Source organism: Eurypyga helias, unplaced genomic scaffold (assembly GCF_000690775.1).
Source record: "Eurypyga helias isolate BGI_N326 unplaced genomic scaffold, ASM69077v1 scaffold1665, whole genome shotgun sequence".
In the NCBI taxonomy this organism is placed as follows: Eukaryota; Metazoa; Chordata; class Aves; order Eurypygiformes; family Eurypygidae; genus Eurypyga; species Eurypyga helias.
The window spans coordinates 60,755-83,919 of record NW_010253186.1 but is presented as its reverse complement, the minus strand read 5'-3'; the positions used below and the strand labels follow the sequence as shown (position 1 = coordinate 83,919).

At 42.3% G+C, this 23,165-nt stretch overlaps 1 protein-coding gene across 1 annotated transcript in view; it reads right to left on the bottom strand.

Annotated features, from left to right (window-relative positions):
• The window catches only part of LOC104510348 (sodium channel protein type 5 subunit alpha-like), a gene marked incomplete at its 5' end in the record, with an annotated part of 128,857 nt that overhangs the window by 59,349 nt on the left and 46,343 nt on the right, over window positions 1-23,165 (bottom strand). The window contains 2 exons of the mRNA XM_010152567.1: window positions 7,625-7,636; window positions 9,132-9,602. Of these exons, the coding sequence (XP_010150869.1) occupies window positions 7,625-7,636; window positions 9,132-9,602 (483 nt within the window). The remainder of the gene's footprint in view (window positions 1-7,624; window positions 7,637-9,131; window positions 9,603-23,165) is intronic.

Here is a 23,165-nt window from a genome sequence, read left to right as displayed (position 1 = left end):
CTTGTCCATCAGCAAAATTAACCACACATCAGGTTAACTTAGTAGACTGATTTTGTTCAGTTTTTTAGCCTTCCTAGTCTTTTTTCTTGCCATTCATCTGTGCAAAAGCCAGACACTATCTGGTGCAAAGGGAGTAGCAGAACATCAGAATTAGAAGGTGCTGCTCATATTTGCCATGTGACTGCACCTGGATTATTTTTTCATTTTCTTGGTGACCCAGTATTTACAGGGACCCCGTTCACTAATGCATGCAGAAAAGCAACATGGGCCAAACAGGTTAAACACAATAGTCTCTGAGTTCATAAAGAGCACAGGCCTGCTGCCAAGCTCCTGGTGAACGTACCAGCAGACGAATTATGTCCCTCTACTTGGATGTCCACAGGTCCTAAGGGACTTTCCAACTGAGCTGCCATCGTCAGTTAAAGCCACTGTAGTGTGAACTTACACCTATAAACAGAGAACTTGTACTCCTGGCAGATCTCAGGAACACATTTTTTTCCCTCTGAAAGTTGTAGGATATTTGGAAGCAAAGTGCGATACTTGTTCTAAAAAGTAATGCACCTGTGAGTACTTAGCTGGATAAAAATGCCAGAATCTGGCCCTTAAAATTCAGAATGGTGAAGGCAAAGGCTGGCCAGAAACCACAGCTGCTCAGCAGTGGCTGTTAACAGCAAAATCTCCCCTGGAACCAGCCTGCCCTGGGATTTTATTTCAGTTTGAATAAAGGTGAACTGAAACTTCACCAGACAAACATCACTACAGCCACTAACTGTTGGTCTCTGCACAAGCGCTGGATGCTTTGCCAAATGTCGTCCCTCGAGGAGGGAAACATCAGCTTAGCAGTGCTCTTTCTTGGATTAATGCAGAGCATTGTAAGTGTTTGAACTCTGGCAGCGGAGGAGCAAGGCACGTTATTTCTAATGGCTTCTGCCTTGCTGGCCTAAGATCTTTTCCCACACTGGGCAACACACTGCCCATAATAAAACATAGATTCATTACTCCAAGGGTTGGCTCTTAAAATTAGTCTAAGTGGGAGAACTTGGCAAAAAGATGGACTGCCAAAGTTAATTTAGCCTATTATCAATTCAATAGGCTTAAATAGGCAGTGAAAGTGTTTCATAAGTGTCCATTGTTCAGAGTTCGAGCTAATACCTTCTGCTAAATTGCATTTTGAAGTTTAATCACAATCCACTTTATGTTTCTTTCGGTAATTGGGATCTCTCCGCAGTATAATATGAAGAAGTCAAACTAATGGGCTCCTCTGATGGAAGTTTTGGTAGTTGGCCTCAAAGTGCAGTGAGGGAGAGGGCCTGAAATAACCCAGATAATTTCACCCAAATAAGGCATTACTATTCTGATTGTTAAGGAAGTCTCATATTATTACAGGGAATAGCAACAAAACAACCATTATTTTAAATTTTGCTTTTTTGGGCCATAACTAACAGGAGTAATTTCAAGGCCCTGACACACACACAGCACTGTCTCACTTGGCACAGGAGCTGCTGGGGAACTGGCTGCTGTTCATTTTGACCAAAATGTTAAATGTCGACATTTTCTTTACCAAAGGGAGAAACAGTGAGAAATGCTCATTTCTGGGCAGCATTTTGCTCCAGGGAGGGATATGGATACTGGGAAATGGCACCCAGTAGGCTGTGACTGACACGTAGTCCACGGTCTGGGCACTTGTCCAAATGCATGTTGTCAAGTACCCTACGCCTGATATCGCCTCTTTCAATGCCAGGCTTTTCTTTTTTTTTTTTGTTTTCCTCCCCCTTCTTTCACTCCTCCATCAGCTCCCTGTGTTTCCTGCATCTTAGGCATTATGCTGTGGAAAAATATATTTCCCTGCCACCGCGCACTGAATAAGCACCCTAAAACCTTTGTTTGCAGTGTGACTACTCTAATCACGTCAGCAGAGATCTGACAGAGTCTTCTCCTTCTGCCCCATCATCCTGAAACAAAATAAATGCAAATGTCTTTCTATATGTAAAAGCAAAGATGCAGACATAGGTGCTTTAAGTCTGCTGCTGTGATTTACAGTCCTTTTTCTAATGGCCTTGCTGCTATTATTTCAAGGACAATGTATATAGAAATATTCTATTTTCTTGCTAAAAATAATTAGCAAATCTGCAGAGTTCTCAAGAAGTGCAAAGCAAAACATACAAAAGGGAGAGATGCAGGCAAACTATGTATATAATAATAATGAAAAAAAGCCCTGCTATCTTAATGATCAGAAAAATATTGGCCCAAATAAAGCTGACAAGAAGAACGTTGTAAGATTTATGGCATGCTGCATGAATGTATACACATGGGCTCACTCTCCTGCCAGTAAGAACTGGGGAGTCATCAACTGACTTCAAAGCTATTTTATCCAGTTGCACTAAAAGAGAACGTGTCCCACAGACTGGAACTGAAAACAGACGAAATACTGTTTGAAAGGGCATTAAGTTTCCTGACAATAAAGTATATTTCCTGCAGTAAAAGGCTATAATTAATGCACCCTGTCAAATAAACACATGACTTCATGGTCTCTTTGATTTATAGATGTTAGAATTATTAGGAGCATAAGCCATGGTCACAAACAATTTTATATCAAAATCTTTTATGCACTGGCATTTTTTATGGCAATTTTCAATAATATCAGCTACACTTATATCAACCTGGAATAATTATATTGACTTGTACAGACTCATTTGAGGTTTCAGAGCAGGTCTGTAATGCACAGAGACTGTACAGTAAAAATTTCACTGTACACAAAGGAAACGGATGCAGATGCAGATGGTGAACTCTCTGTTACCTGAGACATTTAATTCTTTTCTGTGTCTTACAAATGATGTATCATAGCTAAAATAAACTTACAGGCTCTGTGCAGAAATTATTGGTTGAAGTCTTTGACTCAGTGTTATGAGAAAGCTAAACTATGATGATCCTAATAGTCCTCTCTGATCTCAAAATGATAAGTCTCTTACTGGTAGAGACATGGAAAAAAAAAGCTATCAGAAATAGTTTCACCTTGTCAAGTGAAATGAGTCAGTAATTCTGCAATAAATATGGAGAAGAAGAGAGTAAAAGCTTTGGGGGGGTTGATTCAGCCAGAGGAGTATAGAAACTGTACTGTTCAATAGAGACTGTGGTGGCAGCCAGCTCTACCATTGACATGTACAGGGGCAGTTCGTCATCTAAAGTCTGGAAAACTGATTTTCCTGGCAGATGTGTCTGGTGGAGCTCAGACAGGGTACACACAAAAGGGAGTGTTCTCTGACAATTGAGAAAAAACCTGTGAATATGACTGAGAAAGGAAGGCGAGCTCTGGAGCAATGAACTCACTCTGCATGCAAAATCCAGGCAATGTACACCCCTCCAGTCCTCCGTGCAGACCCAGAACCAAACCTCTTGAAAATCACAGCAGAGGTGTTGCTCTGACTTGGGGGGTGTCTAGGAAGAGTACAGAGAAGTGCAGCTGCAGAGGTGAGAAACTGGGAAAACCTGAGGGGCAATGAAAACTGATGTCCCTTTTCCTCAGTCAATATTCCCTGCCAGGTCATGGAAAAGCAAGCCTTAGCAGGCACAGAAACCGCACTCTGCTATTTAAGGACTTCCACAGGCAGGGGTAAGCTTCGGGCAAGAGGATGGGCAAGCCCTCCACCTGCTCTGCAATCTCAGGGTGGCACAAGTGGGCTACGGCAGGAGTTGGGAGCTGGCTGCGTGCATGGAAAGGCAGCATTCCCATGGCGTGCCTGGTGTGGAAGAGGGGTAAGAAGCCTCAAAGCACTCTGTCCCGGCAGCAGGCAGCCAGCACTTTCCATATGACCCAATTAGCCACTCCATCGGAACAAATCAATAATGGCATTTTCTGAAGACAAGCAGGCAAGCGCTGCTGGCTCGGCACCGCGTTGCATGTGAAAATACAAAGGTGTTATCTCTGCGGAAAGCAGCATCCGTGCCTGCTGCTGTCGCTGCAGAGGGGGCAAACATGAGATGTGGCCAAGAGCCACCAGCCACCGCAACATGGGTTTTCTTCTCGGTGGCAGGCTATAGACAGATCAAGTCGAGGGCGGTACTTTGAGTAAGGCAGAACATGGAGTAACTAAACTTAAGAAAAGGGAGAAAGCAATAACAACCCTGTTCAGCTGATTCAAACAAAGAATGGGTAGCCATTTTCTTAGGTTGTACTAATAAAATTTGCTGACTGTAGGAACTCATCAGTGCAGAAAAGGATCTAGATAGCGTGCAGAAAGACCTTAACTTCACTGAGGCCTGGGGTAATAGAGACAAGACAGGCTCAATGGTGGAAATGCAGGACCCTGTACTTTGGGGACTCATTCAGGATATCAGCCCAGTATTAGTCATCTGCATCCTCCTTTAAGCCTATCAATCACAGGATTTCTCTGCACCATAAAGTGGTGTCACTGTGAAAAAGGCACACACTGTTCTGGTCTACAGGTGTGAGCACCCTGAAGGTTAAGAAATAGTAAAATAGGAATTCTAAAGATTTAAACTTTGGACATACATCTAATGGAAACAGTAGGAATGCCTCTGACTATGAAATTTTCAATGTAGTTAAATTGCAGGTAAGCTCTGGTAGGATCCACTTGGTCAGGTGGACTGGACTGTTCCCACTGAACTGCCCAATCACCTTACTGTCCCCATAATCTGGTTCTTACTCCTTTAGGAGTCTGAAAGTTGGTGTCACGTACGAAAAGATGGTCTTTATAAGGGATTACAAGACACTCCATGGAGATTCAAGAAAATAATTTCCAATTTTTAATTATCTAGAATGCCAAAATGACTACTCAGAAGAACACTGTGAATATGCAACCAACATGTTGCTGTGGTTGCTGCTGAGCTTTTGGGAGCTGCTTTCCTGCTAGGACAGTCTGTATCAAGAATTAAACATTTCAAAGACAGAAGAAAAATGGAAGACAATTTTCATGTAATAGAAGGTTATTTGGACACCACGTCTGAAGTATGATGGGGTGGATGATATTTTTGTTGTGATTATTCTTGCTCACATTATAAGGTTAAACTTCTCAAATCCTGAAAAAGTCTTGTGGTCTGGCAAGGAGGGAATTCCCCAGAACTATGAGGAGAGCAAGGAAGGGGGCTAGGTAAAGCCCTAGGCAAAAATGCATCAGTCACTGGCATCAATGCACGTGTCAAACAATAAGGGTGAATTCATTAAGTTCAAGGTGCACCTTTTCCAGCCTCACTCCTCTTCAGCCAGCTTCTTGCACCTGTGCTGACTTTTATCGTTCAGCTTTTCTTTCTGATCCTTTCACCATGCGTCTGGGCTGCAGGCATGTGTCTCCTGGCTCTCTGAGCCAGCAGAGCATCTCACTTGCATCTCAGTAATCAAAGGAGATTAGAAGCTATCAGGTGGGCTCACCCCTGTCAGTGACAGTGCCACAAATTGGTAGTTTTCAAGAAGATGTCTGCTGCCAGTGTAAGCTTTGATAGTAGAAATGGCAGCTGAAATTTAAACTTAGACATTTCTATTACTCAGAGGAAAATGTGTAGTCACAGAAGGGTTTCTCATCACCTGAAATTTCAAATTGCATGTAACACTGTGGGGGCCATTTCTCACAGACACAATGGCTTACTTTAGAGTAGTTTTGTGACTTTCTGGGAAGAGGCCAGCATTTGTACAGGAGCTGTAAGCTGAGCTGATGATCACCCTGAAACACCCCATCAGGATCAACAACTTTGTGGTTTTGCTTGAGACCAGCCTCCCTTTAGTCTCTCCATCAGTCTGGACTGATGTGAGCGCTCAAGGAACAGAGTATGATCCAGGATCTTCAACTGACAGAGAAAGCGTAAAGGACGTGTAAGGATTGTTTATGTTTACTTAGCCGTGCAGCTGAGAGACATGCGTACATATACTCCATGTTTATGCATCTCCTTTCACCTCCTCTCCCACTCTATTGCACCAAAATGTACATGCACAAGGAGGAAGGAAGGTTCTGGTAATATTGCCAAAGGGCTGCTAAATTCCAGGTCAGCCAACAACTTTAAAGCGAAGCAGAGTACATTGTCTTCTCCTGAGAAGTAAATATACATACACATTCTCCTTCTACATGCTAAAATATTTAAATATGTAAAAATATGGATTCTAATTAGGGGAAAGTTGGAATAAATTTGAATGTTTAGCGTACCCTTGGTAGTTCTTGTTTCGTTTCTCTATGATGCCCTCCACACAAAAAGATACTTCATCGTAATTGTGTCCTCTCAGTGCAATCATGTAAATTTTGCTCTTGTTCATGTTGTTCTTCCCTTTGTGAGCTTTGCTGTGGTTATCATGGCCATCCTGGAGGGAAGGAGGTAAGGACCTCCATGTAGCTGGGGCTCACAGGATTAAAGCTTCCAGGAGGGAGTGGGGAAGCTTACTCCCCAGAGTCCCACAGGGCTGCCCTGGATACAAAGGTTAGCACACTGTAATGCCCACAGCCCTGTATCCAGAGAACTGGGATTTCATACTGACCTCCAGGTACAATAATTTCTTCTGCAGTAATGTATGTGTTGATGGAGAGAGCTATTTGTGGGCCCACAGACCATTGGAATGGGCACCATCAAAAATGACAGATCTATCAATCCTTTTGGATCTGCTTTTTCATGGCTCTGCTCCTTATGGAGACATTTACAGCTGTGTGAATTTCTTAGGGTTTGGCAGGAAGGCGAACACAAAGCCCATCACACAGTTTTCCTTTCTGCTGTTGAGCATCTTCCTATTTTTGTTTATTTAATATGCCAGTGTATTTTGAGCTTTTGAGTTGGAACTCCCTTGCATGCACACATTTTCTTCTCTATAAGTTTCATAAAATTGTTTGCTGGCTATGTGGACTCGTTTCTTGTTTGGACTTCTCAGGCCTGCGGACAAAGGTTGAAAACCTCTGATCGGGGCTATGCGCAGGGGAGCAGCCATGACCTGCAGCAGCTGTTTGTCAAAGCCACGAAAACACTAGTGACAAAGCTAATTAATACACTTCTCAACTCCACGCCTTCTATTTAATGCATAGGCTATCAGTGAACTACATTATTTCACTGCAATCCAGATGTCTTGTGGTAATGTGACAACGTTGCTCTAATGTTTATTGAAAATTTCATTAAAATATACAGTGTGAAAACAGTGTTTTGGTTTGCTTCTCCTACTGGGTTTTGTTTCTTCCTAATTTGTTTCACTCTGAATCCTTGATGTTTACATTACATATGATACTGTTTCAATATGAGTGAAACAATTTGAAGAAATTTTCTTAATATTTTCAGATCAACTGTATTCGTAATGTTCAATTTTACTAAAATACCTGTTTTTCTGCATCGTCTCCCTCATAAGTCTATTAGATTTCACTAAAGTTCTAATTCCATGTTTACTTTCTGCTACCTGTCCCTTCTACTAACATACACACCAGCACCTACACGGACACATTGTGCAGCTAAATCCACATTTCCATACTTTTAAGTTACAGTAAGACGTAAAAAATCCCAAACCCTCCATGTCCTATGATGCAGCTCAGCTTGCAATTCTGAACATTGATATTTCTCTTGAGGAAGGCGGAATACAGCAATTCAACATATACACCTGTGCATTCACACATACACGCTTCCAGACCTCATGCAAAGTTCAACAAACTTTTGCTTTGCTCTGTAAAGGAAAAATCCGAGTGTTTTTAAGATCGTGACCCCCTGTCAGATGTAACAGAAAGGGGTTGATAGCTTTAGAGACCAAAAAGAAGAACAACAAAAACCCACAAACAAACCAAACCTCCAGAATTAAACACATTTATACACTATTAAACAAGTTTTTACTAGTTAGTATTTGCAGATCAACTAATGCTAAGAAACCCATCTACTATATTCATATTTCACCTTTGAAGCTCCTCTGCTTGTAGGTGTAACTAATACAATTCTGTGAATAGAAAAGGAGGTCAAAAGAAAAAAAAAAAAAGGTATCCATGCTACTCACACTGAACCACAGGTTATTTCAATAAAAGTATTCCTTAAAAAAGATACCAGGAAGTCCCTAAAAGCATTCACCAAAATTTCAGACTTCTTATTTTGTTACGTAGGTGTCTATTTAGAGAGTGGGGTTTGATGAGTTTTCTGACCCCTTACCCTTCAGCTCCCCAAGGGGATGGTCAACGTGTAAGAATTGTTGGTGAGTGGGTGCACTAACAATGAAAAGATTTCTGCAGTGAAGCAGCAGAAATTAACATTTAGCAGTTGATCTGTGCCCATCTGCTGACACAGAGTCCTTCCTTGGGGTTTTTTTTAGGGCAGCCCTTCTCTAAGGACCACTTTGCTTCAAAACTTTCTTCCCCTCAGAGAGATCCCTCCTGACAACTGGATCTGAAACTTTTTTTGCTGAACTCTGTGGGTCTCAGCCACTGTCAGAGGATGCTGGATCAAGGCTGGAGGGTCTGCAAAAGATTAGCTAGATGTGGTGCATGGAGTCAAGGGATAAAACTGGTAGAAAGGGGAGAGGGGGAGAAAGGGAGAAAGAAAAGCGTTCCTGTGAAGATTTTTCTTCTGCATTTTACACCAACATTTTGAACCACACAGAATTTTTCAGCCTTCAGTACTGAGGGCTCTGGGGAATACAGAAATCTGCAATGTCACACCAAAGAACAGGCAAACACCTATTTTTCCTGTCTGAATACATTCAGTTACATAATTTTTCTTTCTCTGGTGCCTTGTCATATCAGCGTCTACCTTGCTGCATTTTTAAGAGAACTGCCTGGCCCTTGACTCTTGCTGTACAAATCAAACCAAGCCATTGCCCATTTCTGCACACTGAGAAAGTCCCTGACACAGTCAGAGGACCCAAGATCTGTTCTGTAACATTCCCATGATTCAGCTGAAAGAAAAAACACAGGCTCCTGTGTGAGAAAAGGTTTAATTGCTCTGGTTAGAAGAATTAATCTACACAAGCAAAAAGTATGCAAACAAAGGGAATGCCTCTTGTTAGAGACTGAATTTTGCTTTTGGATATGCATGTGTAACTTCTTCTGAAGTTAGCAACATATCAAAGGCAGGATTAGGCCATAGGACATTTGCATCTTGAGCCATGGATCCAGAGCCAAGGTGGGAACAAAGGCCATCTTAAAGAGCTTTACCTAGCAAACATTTTATTTGCCTACCTGCTCCATTTCTGTAAAGGTGCTCTGCTCCTCATCTTCCTCCTCGATATCTGACTCTCCCACAGCAATAGGAACACAAATGGATAGGTCAGGATTGGTCATAAAATCATCATTGTCTGTAATTCCTAGGTGTTTCTCCCCATTTTTATTCATCCCATCCTCAGCGTGGTTCTCTTTGTGATTCTCCATGTCTTTGCCAAGCTCAGTGGTGGTATGACTGTTCACACAATTGTTAAGGGCACCTGTATTCTGGGCAGCAAGCTTCATCATCGCCTTCTTTTCAGCTGTCGTCTTGGGGTGCCGGAGGACATTGCAGCAAAAATCCCACGTCGTGCGTTTCACGTACTGAAGACCCCTGTTGATCCGAGCAAAAGCAAGCTGCAGGTTGTTCATCTCCCCATCCTCGTCTGGTGCTGAGAGGTTGTCAGCGCTGAACGAGCTTAGCAGCAAGGCAAGGAACAGGTTGAGCACCTGAAACCAATAAAGGTAAAAGTAAATCAATATTTGATTGTGGAGGACAAATGTTTGATCTTGGAAGCAGGAGGGTCTGAGTCTCATCTAATCTGTGCCACTGCAACACCACTGGTGTTCATGGAACTGCCTCTAATTGTAGGTGATTTCAGTAGGAAAAGGAGGAGTGAGGACATTTCCAAACACTTTAATTTCAGGTGCAGACGTTTAGCATGGGCAATAACACACTGTGACATTCCCTCTCCTCCTGCAACACCCCAAAACATGAAAAAGAAAAGGCAAAGCTCAGAAACAAAATACGAGATTAAATTTTCCTTGGAAGCTACATAGTGTAAATATTTTCATATTGTGGTAGTATAATGAATTTCCTGTAATTGCCAGTATTCCATCTTGGAGAAAATCACTAATTGCAACACTTAATTGACATCCAGAAAGGTACTGCTTACATGCAGAAAAAAGCTACAGAAAGAATGTTTTCAGGACCTTTTTGATTTTTACTGAGTATGAATATTGTTATTTATATTTCACAGCATATAATGATATACATATGCATGGCACTTAAACCAGAGAGTATATTTGGAAACATTTGCATGTATTTTCACAGACAGTCTTGATTTAAATATCCTCTGGGCCATGAAGAAAATCTATTGTGACTGTGAATAAATACCTAAGAGGTCACATAGTTTCAAAACCTTTGCCCTCCAGGCAAAAACAAGTCATCATACTCAGGATTAACATGGCTAAATCTGGGCAGGGCTCACCCCCAAGGTAGGCTTGGGCCTGGAAATGCTTCTACCAGTCAGGAAAATACTATTTGAAAACTTTCACAAGTGTATGGGATGATCCAAACTGAACTGGAGACTGTAAGTTGGCTTCCTCTTGTTCCTGAAACTGCAGAACTGTCTAACATTTTTGGTCGTGCAATGCAAGATTAGACACATCTACACATCTGGGTGACATGTGACGATTTAAGCCTCTTCTTACTTTCCAACTTTTCTTTATTGTGGGTTCCTCCCCCCCAATATATGCAATTATATCAAATAAATAAACTCAGTTTGTTCTAGAGGCTCATTCCCAGTAATAACATCTTGCAGGCTGATCACCCTCTCCTGTGTATGGGCCATTACACCTGCTTGTGGTCTGAGAAGGAATGAATTACAGCTTTTTTGCTGACTGACAAGGGCAAGAAGCTCACACTGGAGGTAGGTGCCTGGGATGACAGGAATGGGGCAAGGGTGACTCAAACCAATATCAGCTAAAATATATTTACCCAAAATAAACCAGGACCAAATTGCCTGGTATCAACTCATCTGCTCCCTGTACAAGGTTCTAGCTCTGTGGCATTGCAAGGGAGAGATCAGTGCTGCACTATTTCTGCTGTTTTAACAATAAAATGGCCTTTGTGAAGGCATTTTGTCTGTGGTCTCTGAATGCCACCAGAAACACATAAGACCCCTGGATTCTGTCTTTCTGACAGTATTTTGGATTGATAAAGTCTACTAAACCAAAATAAACAGTACTGTGCCTTACCAAAGAGCCACAAGCCACTTCTCCCCATTCCCCCTTATTTCAAATATACAGAACATGAGAGCTGGAATTTTGAAAACTAGCCTGGTCTTAATCACGCTGGTGACATTGCATTTGAAGTGTCCTGTCAGTACTGTTGTGTAAAGTACTCTTTGCAATCACCGTGATTATAAATGAAAGCAGTTGGTGGCACAGCAGATGCCCATGTCCATTACAAACTGCTGAATAAACTATTGCTGCACTGCGCACTACCCTGCTCCAAAGTAAAGTGAGATTAAGGCTAATTGTTTCTTAGCTGGTCCATCATACTGGAGTGTCACTGACAGCTTGTGTGAGTCTCCTCTTAATCACTGTGGCGGTCTGGTATGAATCAATCTTTCATTACATATCTCACTCAGACATACTGCAAGTGATGTTTTCTGATAACTAGTTGAAATCCAGAGTACTGGATATACTTCCAAGCAGGTGGGAGTCCATCAGCAAAGGAGTCACTGGCAGAATCACTTTAGCCATTTTGAACCATATTTGATAGAGGTATCAGAGATAACCATGTTGTTATAAGCATCCTGAAAATAAGCATGGGGGTAACGAAGAGGCACTGCCCAGGCCACCAGTGCAGACAAAGCTTAGAACAAGCCACAGCATGTGTCTCCTTCCCAGCGGCAACCTAGGGACATGGGAAGGAGCTGGAGGAAGGGAGGCAGTAAAGAAATCCAGAATAAAAATCTTCTGGACTTTACAGGTTCAATTCACTTACCTTAACAGAGGTGTCTATTATTGTTTGAATTTATCTGAGACATCTGTACCTGACCTACAGGAGATTTGTGTCCTCCTAAAGCTGCAGGTTTCATCTAACCAGGACACGACAGGGTGTCGCTGCAGGCACCAGGCTGGTGGTGTTTAGGGAACTGAATCATGCTCCAAGGATGGCAGCTGCCTCCAGACTCAGACATCAAAACTTGAGGGTCTAATAGGGCATCTAAGCTTTGTTTCAATCAAAAGGGGCTCCTCATGTAGACAACAGAACCTGACCAAGTACAAGTGACCGTGTTAGGGCTGCATGCAGCTGCCAGTATGAAGTCATCTAGTGTCAACTGATCCTAGCATGCCCAAGTCATCCTAGGGCAACTGGCCAACACGGCACACTGCCATGGGAGTCTAGATGGAGACCAGGATGGATACCTTACAGTATCCCCAGTGGTGTTAGAAAAAACTGAGTCATCTTAGATCTCTGAAGACTGTAGTGGTAGCTCAGACGTCTTCTCCATACATGAATACCTAGGCACCCAGATTTTGTTATCTGAAGCTGAATTTCATCCTAAACTTCATTAATTCTGCAGTTTGCAGAATAACTTGTTTGAAATGCCTTGTTTTACTTTACTGTATTTATTTTGGATGTCAAACTACAGTTACATAAGTTTATCCAGATACACCTGCAGGTGTATATAATAGGTGGTAACATTCTTAGTGTTGTTATTTGCCATGGATTATTAAGGCAATGTTGTTTGCTTCCCAGAAATGCGGCTGACATTTTGCACAAAGAGCTATTTGCACTTCATGCTTTTAGCCAAAAATAAATCTCAAATATCATTCCCTCCTTCCTTTATGAGCAGGTAACCTCGGAGTTGTATTGCTGGGTGTTCAAATAGAGTGAACTGCTGTATAAGCACTTTATGTTTACTTATTCCCCCCATTTCACTGTACACTGCATTTTCCAGAAAAATATATGCTCAACCCATGACATACCACATTTCCTGTAAAAGGTTACTAATAATATCCAGTCCTCCTGGTTGCTAACACAATGCTTTCAGTTTAAGTAAAAGCAAACTAAGGACTAATTCAGTTTTCAAAAACAATGGCAGATTTGTACCTCCATATGGATCCCCTTAAAAAGAAATCTGCTTTCCAGTGACACTGAGAAGCCAGACTGTGAAAGGAGGTTGCTTTTTTGTTCTTTGAGGTTAAAAATCAAATGACAGATGCACTCAAAGAAACCCCAACTCCTTTAGCATAATGATGTTAAGCATTTATCCTAATGACAATACATCATGTTTTCACAGGCTTCCTCACTTTCAGTGCTTTTCCTAATCTAGTGACTCTGGTTATGCCATTATAGAGCACAAACAATCAGATTCTTATGACTAAGAGCATCCATGACTTGTCAAACCCAGCTAGGTGTCCAGAAGGTCTTTCTTGGTGTCAGTCTGGTACCCCATGCTCCAGCCCAGTGATGGCCAACCATTATAACCAGGCAACCTTCACCAGGTGAAAGGAAAGCTCAAGATGTTTCAGCTCCATCCTGTGCAGAGCTGCAGCACACAGGTAACAAGCCTGGCATTGTGCAAAGAGCAAGCTGTGCACCGATTCTGTGATTGCAGCAAGGGCAGAGCACAGAGGAATGAAGTTGTGAAGCTAATTCCTAGCTCCCCAGCCCTGGGAAGAAAGAAGGCTGCTGGAGGAAACCCTCTTCTCCAAGGAGCCCTAGGCAGAGGCTACTGATGGAGGCTGGGGGACACATATGCTGCTGGGGTGGTCTGCAGACTGAACACCCCAGCTCCATCACCTCCTTTCATTTTGGCCAACACAGGCCAAACCCAGACAGTTTCATTTCAGATCACCTTCTCATCAAAATCTCTTTGAAAATATGTCTGCAAACTCTGTTGCGAAGTTAAAATAATTTTGGGAGAAAAAGTGTCTGATTACTCCCTATTTCCCTTCCATTCTTATATTTAGCAAAAAATTGAGGGATACAAATCTTCATGTATTTCACCTTTCACCTGTCATTCAGTCAAAAAGTGTACAGCTCTGCAATTCTCCTGTGGTCCCGTGAATTGATTCAGCAATGCATTTGCTGCCCTGCACCCTCACTGGTGTCACCCAGATGGAGGGCATTTGGCACCTTGCTCAGCACTGAACTGAAAATAGGCTGAAAACCCAGGGGAACGTCTAAGGCCATTTTTAGCAGACTGAAAATAATTCTGTATTTCATTTAGCCAGGAGCAAGAATGGTGTGGCACCTGCATGAGTTCAATGGCAGGGTTAAGTCATCTCCAAAGCCAGGTCCTCAGCTACTTATCTTGTTTGATTGCAGAGGATCTCATATGACCTCACCCACACAGCTTCTCCTGTAGTGGGATCTGTCCTGACCACACACTGCCAGCAAAACAAATGAGTTTTCAAAACCCTGACCCTTTCCTGTGCATGAAGTTTAAATGGACTGTCACAAGGAACAGCAACTGAGGCCAGACATTCTCATCTGCCCAGACCACACAGGACAAATCCTAGTAGGCTGTAATCCAAGATGGGACCACTCTTGAGAAGGGGAAGTTCGTAAAGCAGAGTGGTTCAGGAGCTGCTCTTGTGAGCACTTGTTTGCCTGCAAACCCACAGAATCCTTAAACAACTGCAGAGGCGTACTGGCCTCTCATCTGCAGGAGATGGAGGGTAGGAAGGGCATTGAGGGCACCTATGAGGGACCTACATCACCTGAGGGCGCTTCCCTGTAGAAGAGGAATTCCCTAGGAGCCAGCTAAGCAGGTTTTTCTATAACAACAGGGTCCAGAGAAGAAAACATGCCCCATCAGGGAATTCTGTCATGCAAAAAAGCAAGCTGTTAAAACAAACTGTAACCCTGTGGCATCACATTGTCACTGAGCTGCGTAGAGAAACCCTGACAACACAACATGGTGAGGTACCTGCCAGGATCATCACCTACTCATCTAATACTTTTTCTGTGTCTAAAACAGGACCCATACACCTCAAACTATTGACACCCACTTCTCTGGTAGTGCCTGTTAGACACAGGCCAGTGAGAAGCTCTTCAGACGCTCTCTGACTAGTGGAGGAAACTGATTTTCTTCCTGTTCTCTGATATCAGTGGACATCTGCACTGCTCTTTGACTAGCACAGATGGCAAAGATGCAGTTTTCTCTTTGGAGACGTTGATGACTTCTAGCAACCCTAGTACAGTATGGACCAATTATTTTATTTTGTTTACTGTAGGAAAATACATGAAGTTGCAAAGAAAAACTGCTCATAAAGGGGCTTCCACTGCATGAAGGAAATGTGAGATCTAAGTTAAAGGCAGAGACTTGCAGGAACAGGTCATCTAGTCCATCTATTTGCTACTGGAGGATTATTTTGTTCCTTGGAATTGTATTTTACAATCCTTTGTACATTTTCATCCCATGGCAAAGTTTACCAAGAGAGACTACTCCTGCAAAAAGCAATTTACATGATCAGATATTTTCTATATTCCCTTTTCTATTATTTCAGCTATTTGTGCTTGGATAAGAGGCTTATATCCTCTCAGCACAGTTTCTCTTTATCCTGTATTCAATCTCATAATCCCATTCTCGTGATATCTCAGTTTGTCACTGTCAAAATGATCACGATATCACAAATATGGCATGAAGTCCTTGTGCCCAGGGACAGGTGGAAGAGAATACAGGTTGGAGCAGAACTGATCTCCTCCATGTTTTTTGCCCAAGATCAGTAGGAAAACTCATGTAAATGGGAATATAGATTCCCTGCCTTGGAGCCATGAAACTTCCCAAGTGGACTGTGATACTACAAGGCAGGCTAGCAGTTGTAGATGTGGAGCGTTATAGCACCAGTTTGTTGCAACAAGAAATTTTTTAATCAACACCATGTTAATCTATTTGTTAAAATAACGGGTTTGTCTGTTTAAATATAAGAATATGAAGTTTAATAAAAACAATGTACCAAATTCAGCTTAGTACCCACATAAGATCCCTAAATTACTTTACAATGGTAATGAGAGTAGATGTTCTCCACAGGAAAGAAAAAATGGTAGTAATATGGTAGAAATAATTCTCTCATATGCAAATGCAAAAGTGGCTATAACTTCAGTGATTTCATGGGAATGATTTCCATTTTCCTAAGAAAAGAGAGAACAAGGCCTGACTTTTTCCCCTAGCCTCACAGCAGCTATGTGCACTTCCTCTGCTTGTGCAGAACAGTCCCCACAGACAGCATGGTCGAACAGCGCAGCCTTGGGCACGGCTGGCACTCACACTCCCATCAGGGGAGTTGAAAGCATCTAGGGCTGCCTTTATAGACAGCCTAGGTCCGATCCATATGGTCAGAGGAGCTTGAGCCCAGCAACCAGCAGGTTGAGGGAGGTTATCCTCCCTCTGTACTCTGCCCTAGTGAGGCCACATCTGGAGTGCTGGGTCCAGTTCTGGGCTCCAGTTCAAGAAGGACAGGGAACTACTGGAGAGAGTCCAACAGAGGGCTACAAGGGTGATCAAGGGAATGGAGCACCGCTCTTATGAGGAAAAGTGGAGAGAGATGGGTCTGTTTAGCCTGGAGAAGGGAAGACTGAGAGGGGATCTCATCAATGCTTACAAATATCTAAAGGGTGGGTGTCAAGGGGATGGCCCAGACTCTTTTCAGTGGTGCCCAGTGACAGGACAAGGGGCAACGAGCACAAACTGGAATGCTGGAAATTCCATCTCAACATGAGGAAGAACTTCTTTACCTTGAAGATGCCAGAGGATGGGATCAGGCTGTCCAGAGAGGTTGTGGAGTCTCCTTCTCTGGAGATACTCAAAATCTGTCTGGGTGCCTTCCTGTCCAACCTCCTCTAAGTGACCCTGCATTGGCAGAGGGGTTGGACTAGATGAACTCCAAAAGTCCCTTCCAGCCCTTAGCATTCTGTGATTCTGTGTCCCATCCTAAAAGTGATGCCTGCACCAGGTGAGATGATGAATGAGCAAAAGTGCCTTTTCTCTCCACTGACTGTGATGAATAGGTAGGGTGGCTGATAGAGCTGTAACTATCTGCACAGTAGGCTCTGGAAACTGGGTGAGATGATTGTCCCCCCATCCCATTAGTGTTTTTGTGGTATTTACCGTAGGTCTAGGAGTTTTGATGACCGTTCTCCACTTTGGGTATTGACATTATGTTTTCCTGCAGTTTCAGTGGTCCTTGTGTAACCACTTGTCTTTAAGCAGCACGAGGCAGAGAAGTGATGCAGGAAGGCAGCTATGCTTGCCCATGTTTGATGGTGTGTGCATGAGTGGGGGGAATGGTCACCCTGTTTCTCGCTTCAGAGTTTAAGGGGGTATGTATAATTAATGGGTCAGATTCCTCAGTGCTGTTCTCGCCACTTTACACAGGAGTAAATCTCTTTGAGTGTAGATTAAGACCATTAATCACACTTCACAGCACCTTTGTGTCACATAAGTTTTTGAGGTCATTTTAAGTTGCCATTCTTCCCTCCCTGTTTTCAGTGAAGCCATAAAGCTGGACTAGCACCGGGGTATGTCAGACCTGACATGGGTACATCGTTTTGAGACATGCAAAAGGCACCGCATCAACATTTCTCTTGCTGCCAGTCTGACATGCTGGACCACACAATGGAAATAGAATCATAAAGCGGTTTAGGCTGGAAGGGACCTTAAAGATCATCTAGTTCCAACTCCCCTGCCATGGGCAGGGACACCTTCCACTAGACCAGGTTGCTTAAAGCCTCATCCAGCCTGGCCTTGAACACTTCCAGGGATGGGGCATCCACAGCTTCTCTGGGCAACCTGTTCCAATGCCTCTTCAGAGAGGGAGACTGAACTGGGAGGGGAGACTGACTCTTCCCCAGCTCATGTAGCACAACGACCAGCCGCTAGCCTTTGCCTCTCCTCACCCCCAGCCTCTGCAGTGTCCCAGAAGCAGGTGAAGAGAGGGGACCTATGTCCTTGTCAATCTGAAACGCAGACCTGAGGCAACCCAAGATGCTTCTTACCACAACATGGTGGATACCTCAGGTTGCCAAGTCTTTTTCATTTGTTATCCACCTACCTGGGTATAAACATGCATACAAGCCATACTGCTCCAAGTGCTGGTCAAGAGCTATTGAACTGAATTTAGTTTTTTGGTTTTGGTGGTGGGGGTTTTGTGCTTTTTTTTTAATTATTATTTTTAAATTTCAGTGTTTTTGAAACTAAGTCCCTTAGAAGAAGATGAGCCTCTGGAAACCAAGTGCTTCCTGATCTGAAAATCTTAGTCTCCAAGTCCTATGTGAGAGAGGAGGGCGGGATGGTGAGTGGAGGCAGATAAATTCTTTCCTCTACTAAAAAGAGCATAAAATCAAACATATTCCTTCAGGTTTTTCACCAGATATCAAAGCAATGCTAATTCACCAGCATAGCAAGAGCTCCATCAGAGCTGCTGTGGACTTAAACCACTGTCTAGACAGAAAAAATGTGCTATCAGACAAGTCCAGTTGCAAACCTCTCCCAGCAAGACAGATGTGTCTGTGATGTTAAAGTCTCAACATACCTCAGAAGCATTAGGGAAACTACGGAAAGTTTATTGATTACAAACCCAAACACAGTTACCTTTGTGCTAAGTCAACAAAAGTGTTTAGCTGTCATAGGATGAGGATGTCAGACAACTAGAGAGCAAGACAGACTGCACAGGTTTGGACTGACCATGCACACTTGAGATTCTTTGCTAATGCTGCTCCCAGCAAGGAGTGATGACAGGTGAGAAACACCTGCATTATCCCTGGAGTATTTTCAGTACTCATATGCAAACACCACCTCATCAGATGCTCTACCAATTATTACACAGTTACTAGACACAAGAAAAAATCCCTAATTTTGGAAGTTTAAGCTCTGTGGTTTTTCCCCATAGATGCTACCAGTCTTGACCCCTCATGGCTGGAGTCACACTGAGGACACTGCCTGGTCAAGGCACGTCCTTGGAGTCATCCCTTTAAAATTCAGACCCTGTACCTCCCCTGAGAGGGGGACACCCAGCAATGACCAGAGACTGGACTGTTTTGCACTCAGTCATCTATAGGCCATCATGTCGCTTGGGCAGTCAGGACTGGAGATCAAGAAAAAGAAGTAATTCCCATTCACACATGGTAGAAGACATCTGGGAAAGGTAAGGCGCAGAGAACTGAAAGGATAAAAAACCCCCTGGAAACAGAATAACAGGGAAAGAAAACCAGTGATAATGCCTACAGTAAGGAACGACTTCCCTGCACCGAATATGCCACAGCAAAGTAAAATCAATATGAGGGTAGGCCCAGAGTCTAGAAAATTAATTCAGAGTAAAACAATAATTAATATTAGCTTTTGCCTTTTTTCAAGGCAAAACCCATGTCTGATTCCCCTTTCCTCTGCACCATTCATAGTAATACAAAATCAATGGAGTAGATCCGTTATCTGTTGGAGATTCTCCCCAGCAAATATGAGCCAGTGTTTTTTTTTAATAGAGTAAGAGCCAGCTAAGCTAACTTTTGGGAACAGGAGAAGTATTGTATGATAGCAGGAGACCAAAGGCAGGACCTGTCTGACTGCAGAAACTTCCTACCTTTCAATAAGACTCAAAAAGGCAGAAAATTGGTATCTAATCCTGTGCACCACATTTAGTTTCCACATGTATTCTTCAGCATATTTCCTTGGGAAGCAAGAGACCATGTTGGCACGTGCATGCTAGGTGCAGAAATGCAGATATGAATATGCACCGCACGTGTTAAAAAAAAAAAAATTCCAGTCTCTTTCAAATATCATACACCTCCGAAGAATTTTAAGGCTGTCACGACTAGCTGATTGTTTCACATATCCCTTTTAACAAGCTATTTCTGGAGGCAACTGTTAGAATTAACTGCTCCCTGCTTAGTTTTTGTGGGGAAAAATAATATATTTAACTGATTTTTTTTAAAAACAAAAGTATGTTTAGGAGTTATGAAGAACATAATAAATTTATACCACCTAGTCTATTTTTATATTAAAACCTTGCCCTTCTCTCAACACACACTAGGAAGAATTTTGTTGCCATTATCCTTTCAATGACATCCAGGCAACTTGCACAGTGACATTAATAAAAAGAGAAACATTTAGTTGTATCTACCTTTGCACACCCTTGTTCAATTAAATTTGACTCAGTGTCTTCTAGATTTTTAATAACTACCCAGTCATTAAAAAGAACTTAACCACAGATAAAACACTACTTACAATACTGACCAAGGACAGATGTAGTACAAAAAATGGGCAGTATTGTACCCTGCGGATGCCTACTATAATAAGAGGGCTGCTGGTTTTTTATTTTGAAAGCTCAGTTCCTTTTCAATCTCCCTACTATAACCAAATCTCAACAAACAATCCATTAGTATCCTCTTCACAAATAAAATATATATATAATACAAATATACATGGTGGAACCTATTAAAAATATTTCATCTTGTCAGCAGTTTATATAATGGAGTCAATGCTTCAGCAATAATTTGAGAGAAATATCTCTGACTTGGAAACACAATTAAAACAAAAGACATAGGATGATTTACAAGGGGCAGGTTGGGTGAACTAATGTGCACTGTCCCCTAATAAAAGATGCATGCTTGGATTTAGTCACCAAATACTAAAATTCAACTCTTCAGAAGAAACAACTGAGATTGTGGCAGGATACAGAAATTTATAAATCTGGAGTGACAGAAGGAAGCAAATTACTTTTTCGGAGTACGTTTTGAAAGAAATTTCTCCTCCCATCTCTTCTCAGGTGCATTTCCTCACATCTCTTGGGCAAAGCAGCCCCATAACTTCCAGCTTTGCATTGACTCTACTTAAACCACTATACAATGACATTTTTGAAACCTAGCAGTCTTTGATGGCCCATCATTAATATCCTGAGGTTAATTTCCCCAGACTTTTAACACCAGCGTCTGATATTACACATGGGGGTGGGATATATCTACTCAATAAAATAAAGATAGTTATTTATGTGAGCACTGATAAATCACACAATTTTTAAAGCCCAGACTCTTAGGCAAAAAGTTTGATTTAAAGTAACCCACACGAGGATGCAAGCTTTCCATCTCTGCTAGGAGTCATCAGAGGCAACTGCACTGATTGATGGTTGGTGTCAGGAATTATCTTTTTGTTTCATTACACAATGCTATCTGTTTCTGGTAGACTTTTCATTACTCTTGGGGATGTTTAATACTTAAGTAGATATAGCCAGATGTTTGCTCAAAAAGCATCAGCTAACTGAGTGCTCTGCTTCCCAGACACTGCTCAAGCAAGGATGGATAATCAGGAATACAAATAGCAAAAATTGCTTTGGGACTCTTGGACTATGCAGCTAGTGGGCATGAAAAATATGAATGGAAAAGCTGGGAAATGTGCTGGGTTTTATCTACTCTCCTCTAAGGTTTGAATTCTCCAGTATCGTAGTAAATGTACCTGCGGCCAGCCGTAAGCATACATCAGTGGAAGCAAAAAAGACGGTAACATGCTGACAGTTGTTTTGACTCTATTTCTCTTGTGTCCCCAAATGTGCTTATTCATGTATTCTGGACTGCTCTTCTGCAAAGCTGCACGTGACTCAAAGAAAATTCGCCTCCCTTATGTAAGTGTCCAAATTGACGAGACAGGCTCAAATGGCACTTCCACTTCTCACTAATGATCCCTTGGGCTTCTTCTGGACCCTCTAACTCCCCAGCCCCCATCTCCAGTATTCCTCCAGCTCTTATTATGGATCCTGAAGCTTTCTGATGAGTCCTTCTCCTCCCCAGTGCCCCACACACACTCCGCTCGCTGTTCTGCAGATTTTGTGTGTCCTGACGATGACTGTTACTGACATCCCTATTCTTGCCTGTTTGTCTAGTGGCCTTCTCAGCTGATGTAACCACAACACAAATTCACATTTCCAGAATGTTGTGAGCTTCTGAAAGAGCAGATAAGGTGAACAATGTCATCCAGGACACGAATATGGGGGTGCAGAGAGAGCAGAGGGAAGGCAGCGATCATGCAAGACTTGGGACAACTTGAACTTCTCTTTAAATCTCCTGTGGCTGCACATTTCCCTGCAAAACACTGTTCTTCCCCAGCTTTACACAGTTGCACCTTATCCCCTCTTCCTTTAATTGTGCAAGAAGTGGAACCAGTGGGCCTCAAGGAGAGTACCTGCGTGGTGGTAGAGGTAGAACTCCAGTGTGGTTTGAAAATTAAAAAACTAAAACCTAAAATGTAACTTGGGCTTGTAATACCTCCTCCCCAACACTGCTTTAATTTTCAGCAAGCAGATCTAACCTAGTATTTGCAATTAGAAGGCACACAATATTTTAAAATTCCAGTTCATTTATATTAATCATCAGATGCAGTACAAAGCCTACATTTCCCTCAAAGGAGATTAACCTTTATTCACAGAGCGGATGTTTTCAGTGGCCCCATGAAAAAGAATATGTTTGCCATTAAATGCAAAAATAATTACTTGATTCAGGACAGCAAGTCTCACTGCAACTCGAGTTGTACATTTCTCTAGGGATAGACAGTAAAAACCATGAAAATGGGGCTTTGATAGTTCTAGATTTGTACATTATTTGAAAAGAAAATAAGGAGATAGCTGGAAAAGTGCTATCATATGTCATCAGTGTTCCATTTACATTCGTTTATTGGCACAGGAAATCTTAACAAATGAGGCCTCACTCCTTTGGGGTAAAGCAACCCTTAATCACCCTTAAAAAAGTTTCATGGTCTTCAAACTCCCTGATGTAATGCTTCATGTCTTTTAAAAGCATCAGAGTCTTGATGTGGCTTCCCTCAGTGACAGCGCCATCATGTCAGGTGGAAATACAAGTCTCATCTGAAGACCTCCTTTGACCATCATAATATGCTTTGGCTGTCTGAGCTCTTGAAATGTAAAATTGTAATCCACTTTTACCTAGGCCTTTTAGATGCATAGCTATTTTGCTATTACTTGTGATTTTACCACAAGAGACAGTGATAGTTCTCTACATCCGTTTCATTTAAACAAAGAGAAAATCTGACACTACCATAAACCACTTTCAAGCCTGGTTGTGATCTGCTGAGAAATGTGCAGTGATGGAGATGTAGCAGTATTGGGTGAGACAGGACTTTATGGCTACTTCTTCACTAATAAATTAAATGTGGCCAGGAACATTTTCTGGCACTGAGGACAAATGCAAAGGATCATCTTGCTCCATATTATTAAACTTCTTCATATCCTGCATTGACGACAGACTTCCAGCTGGAGTAGTCCCTTGCA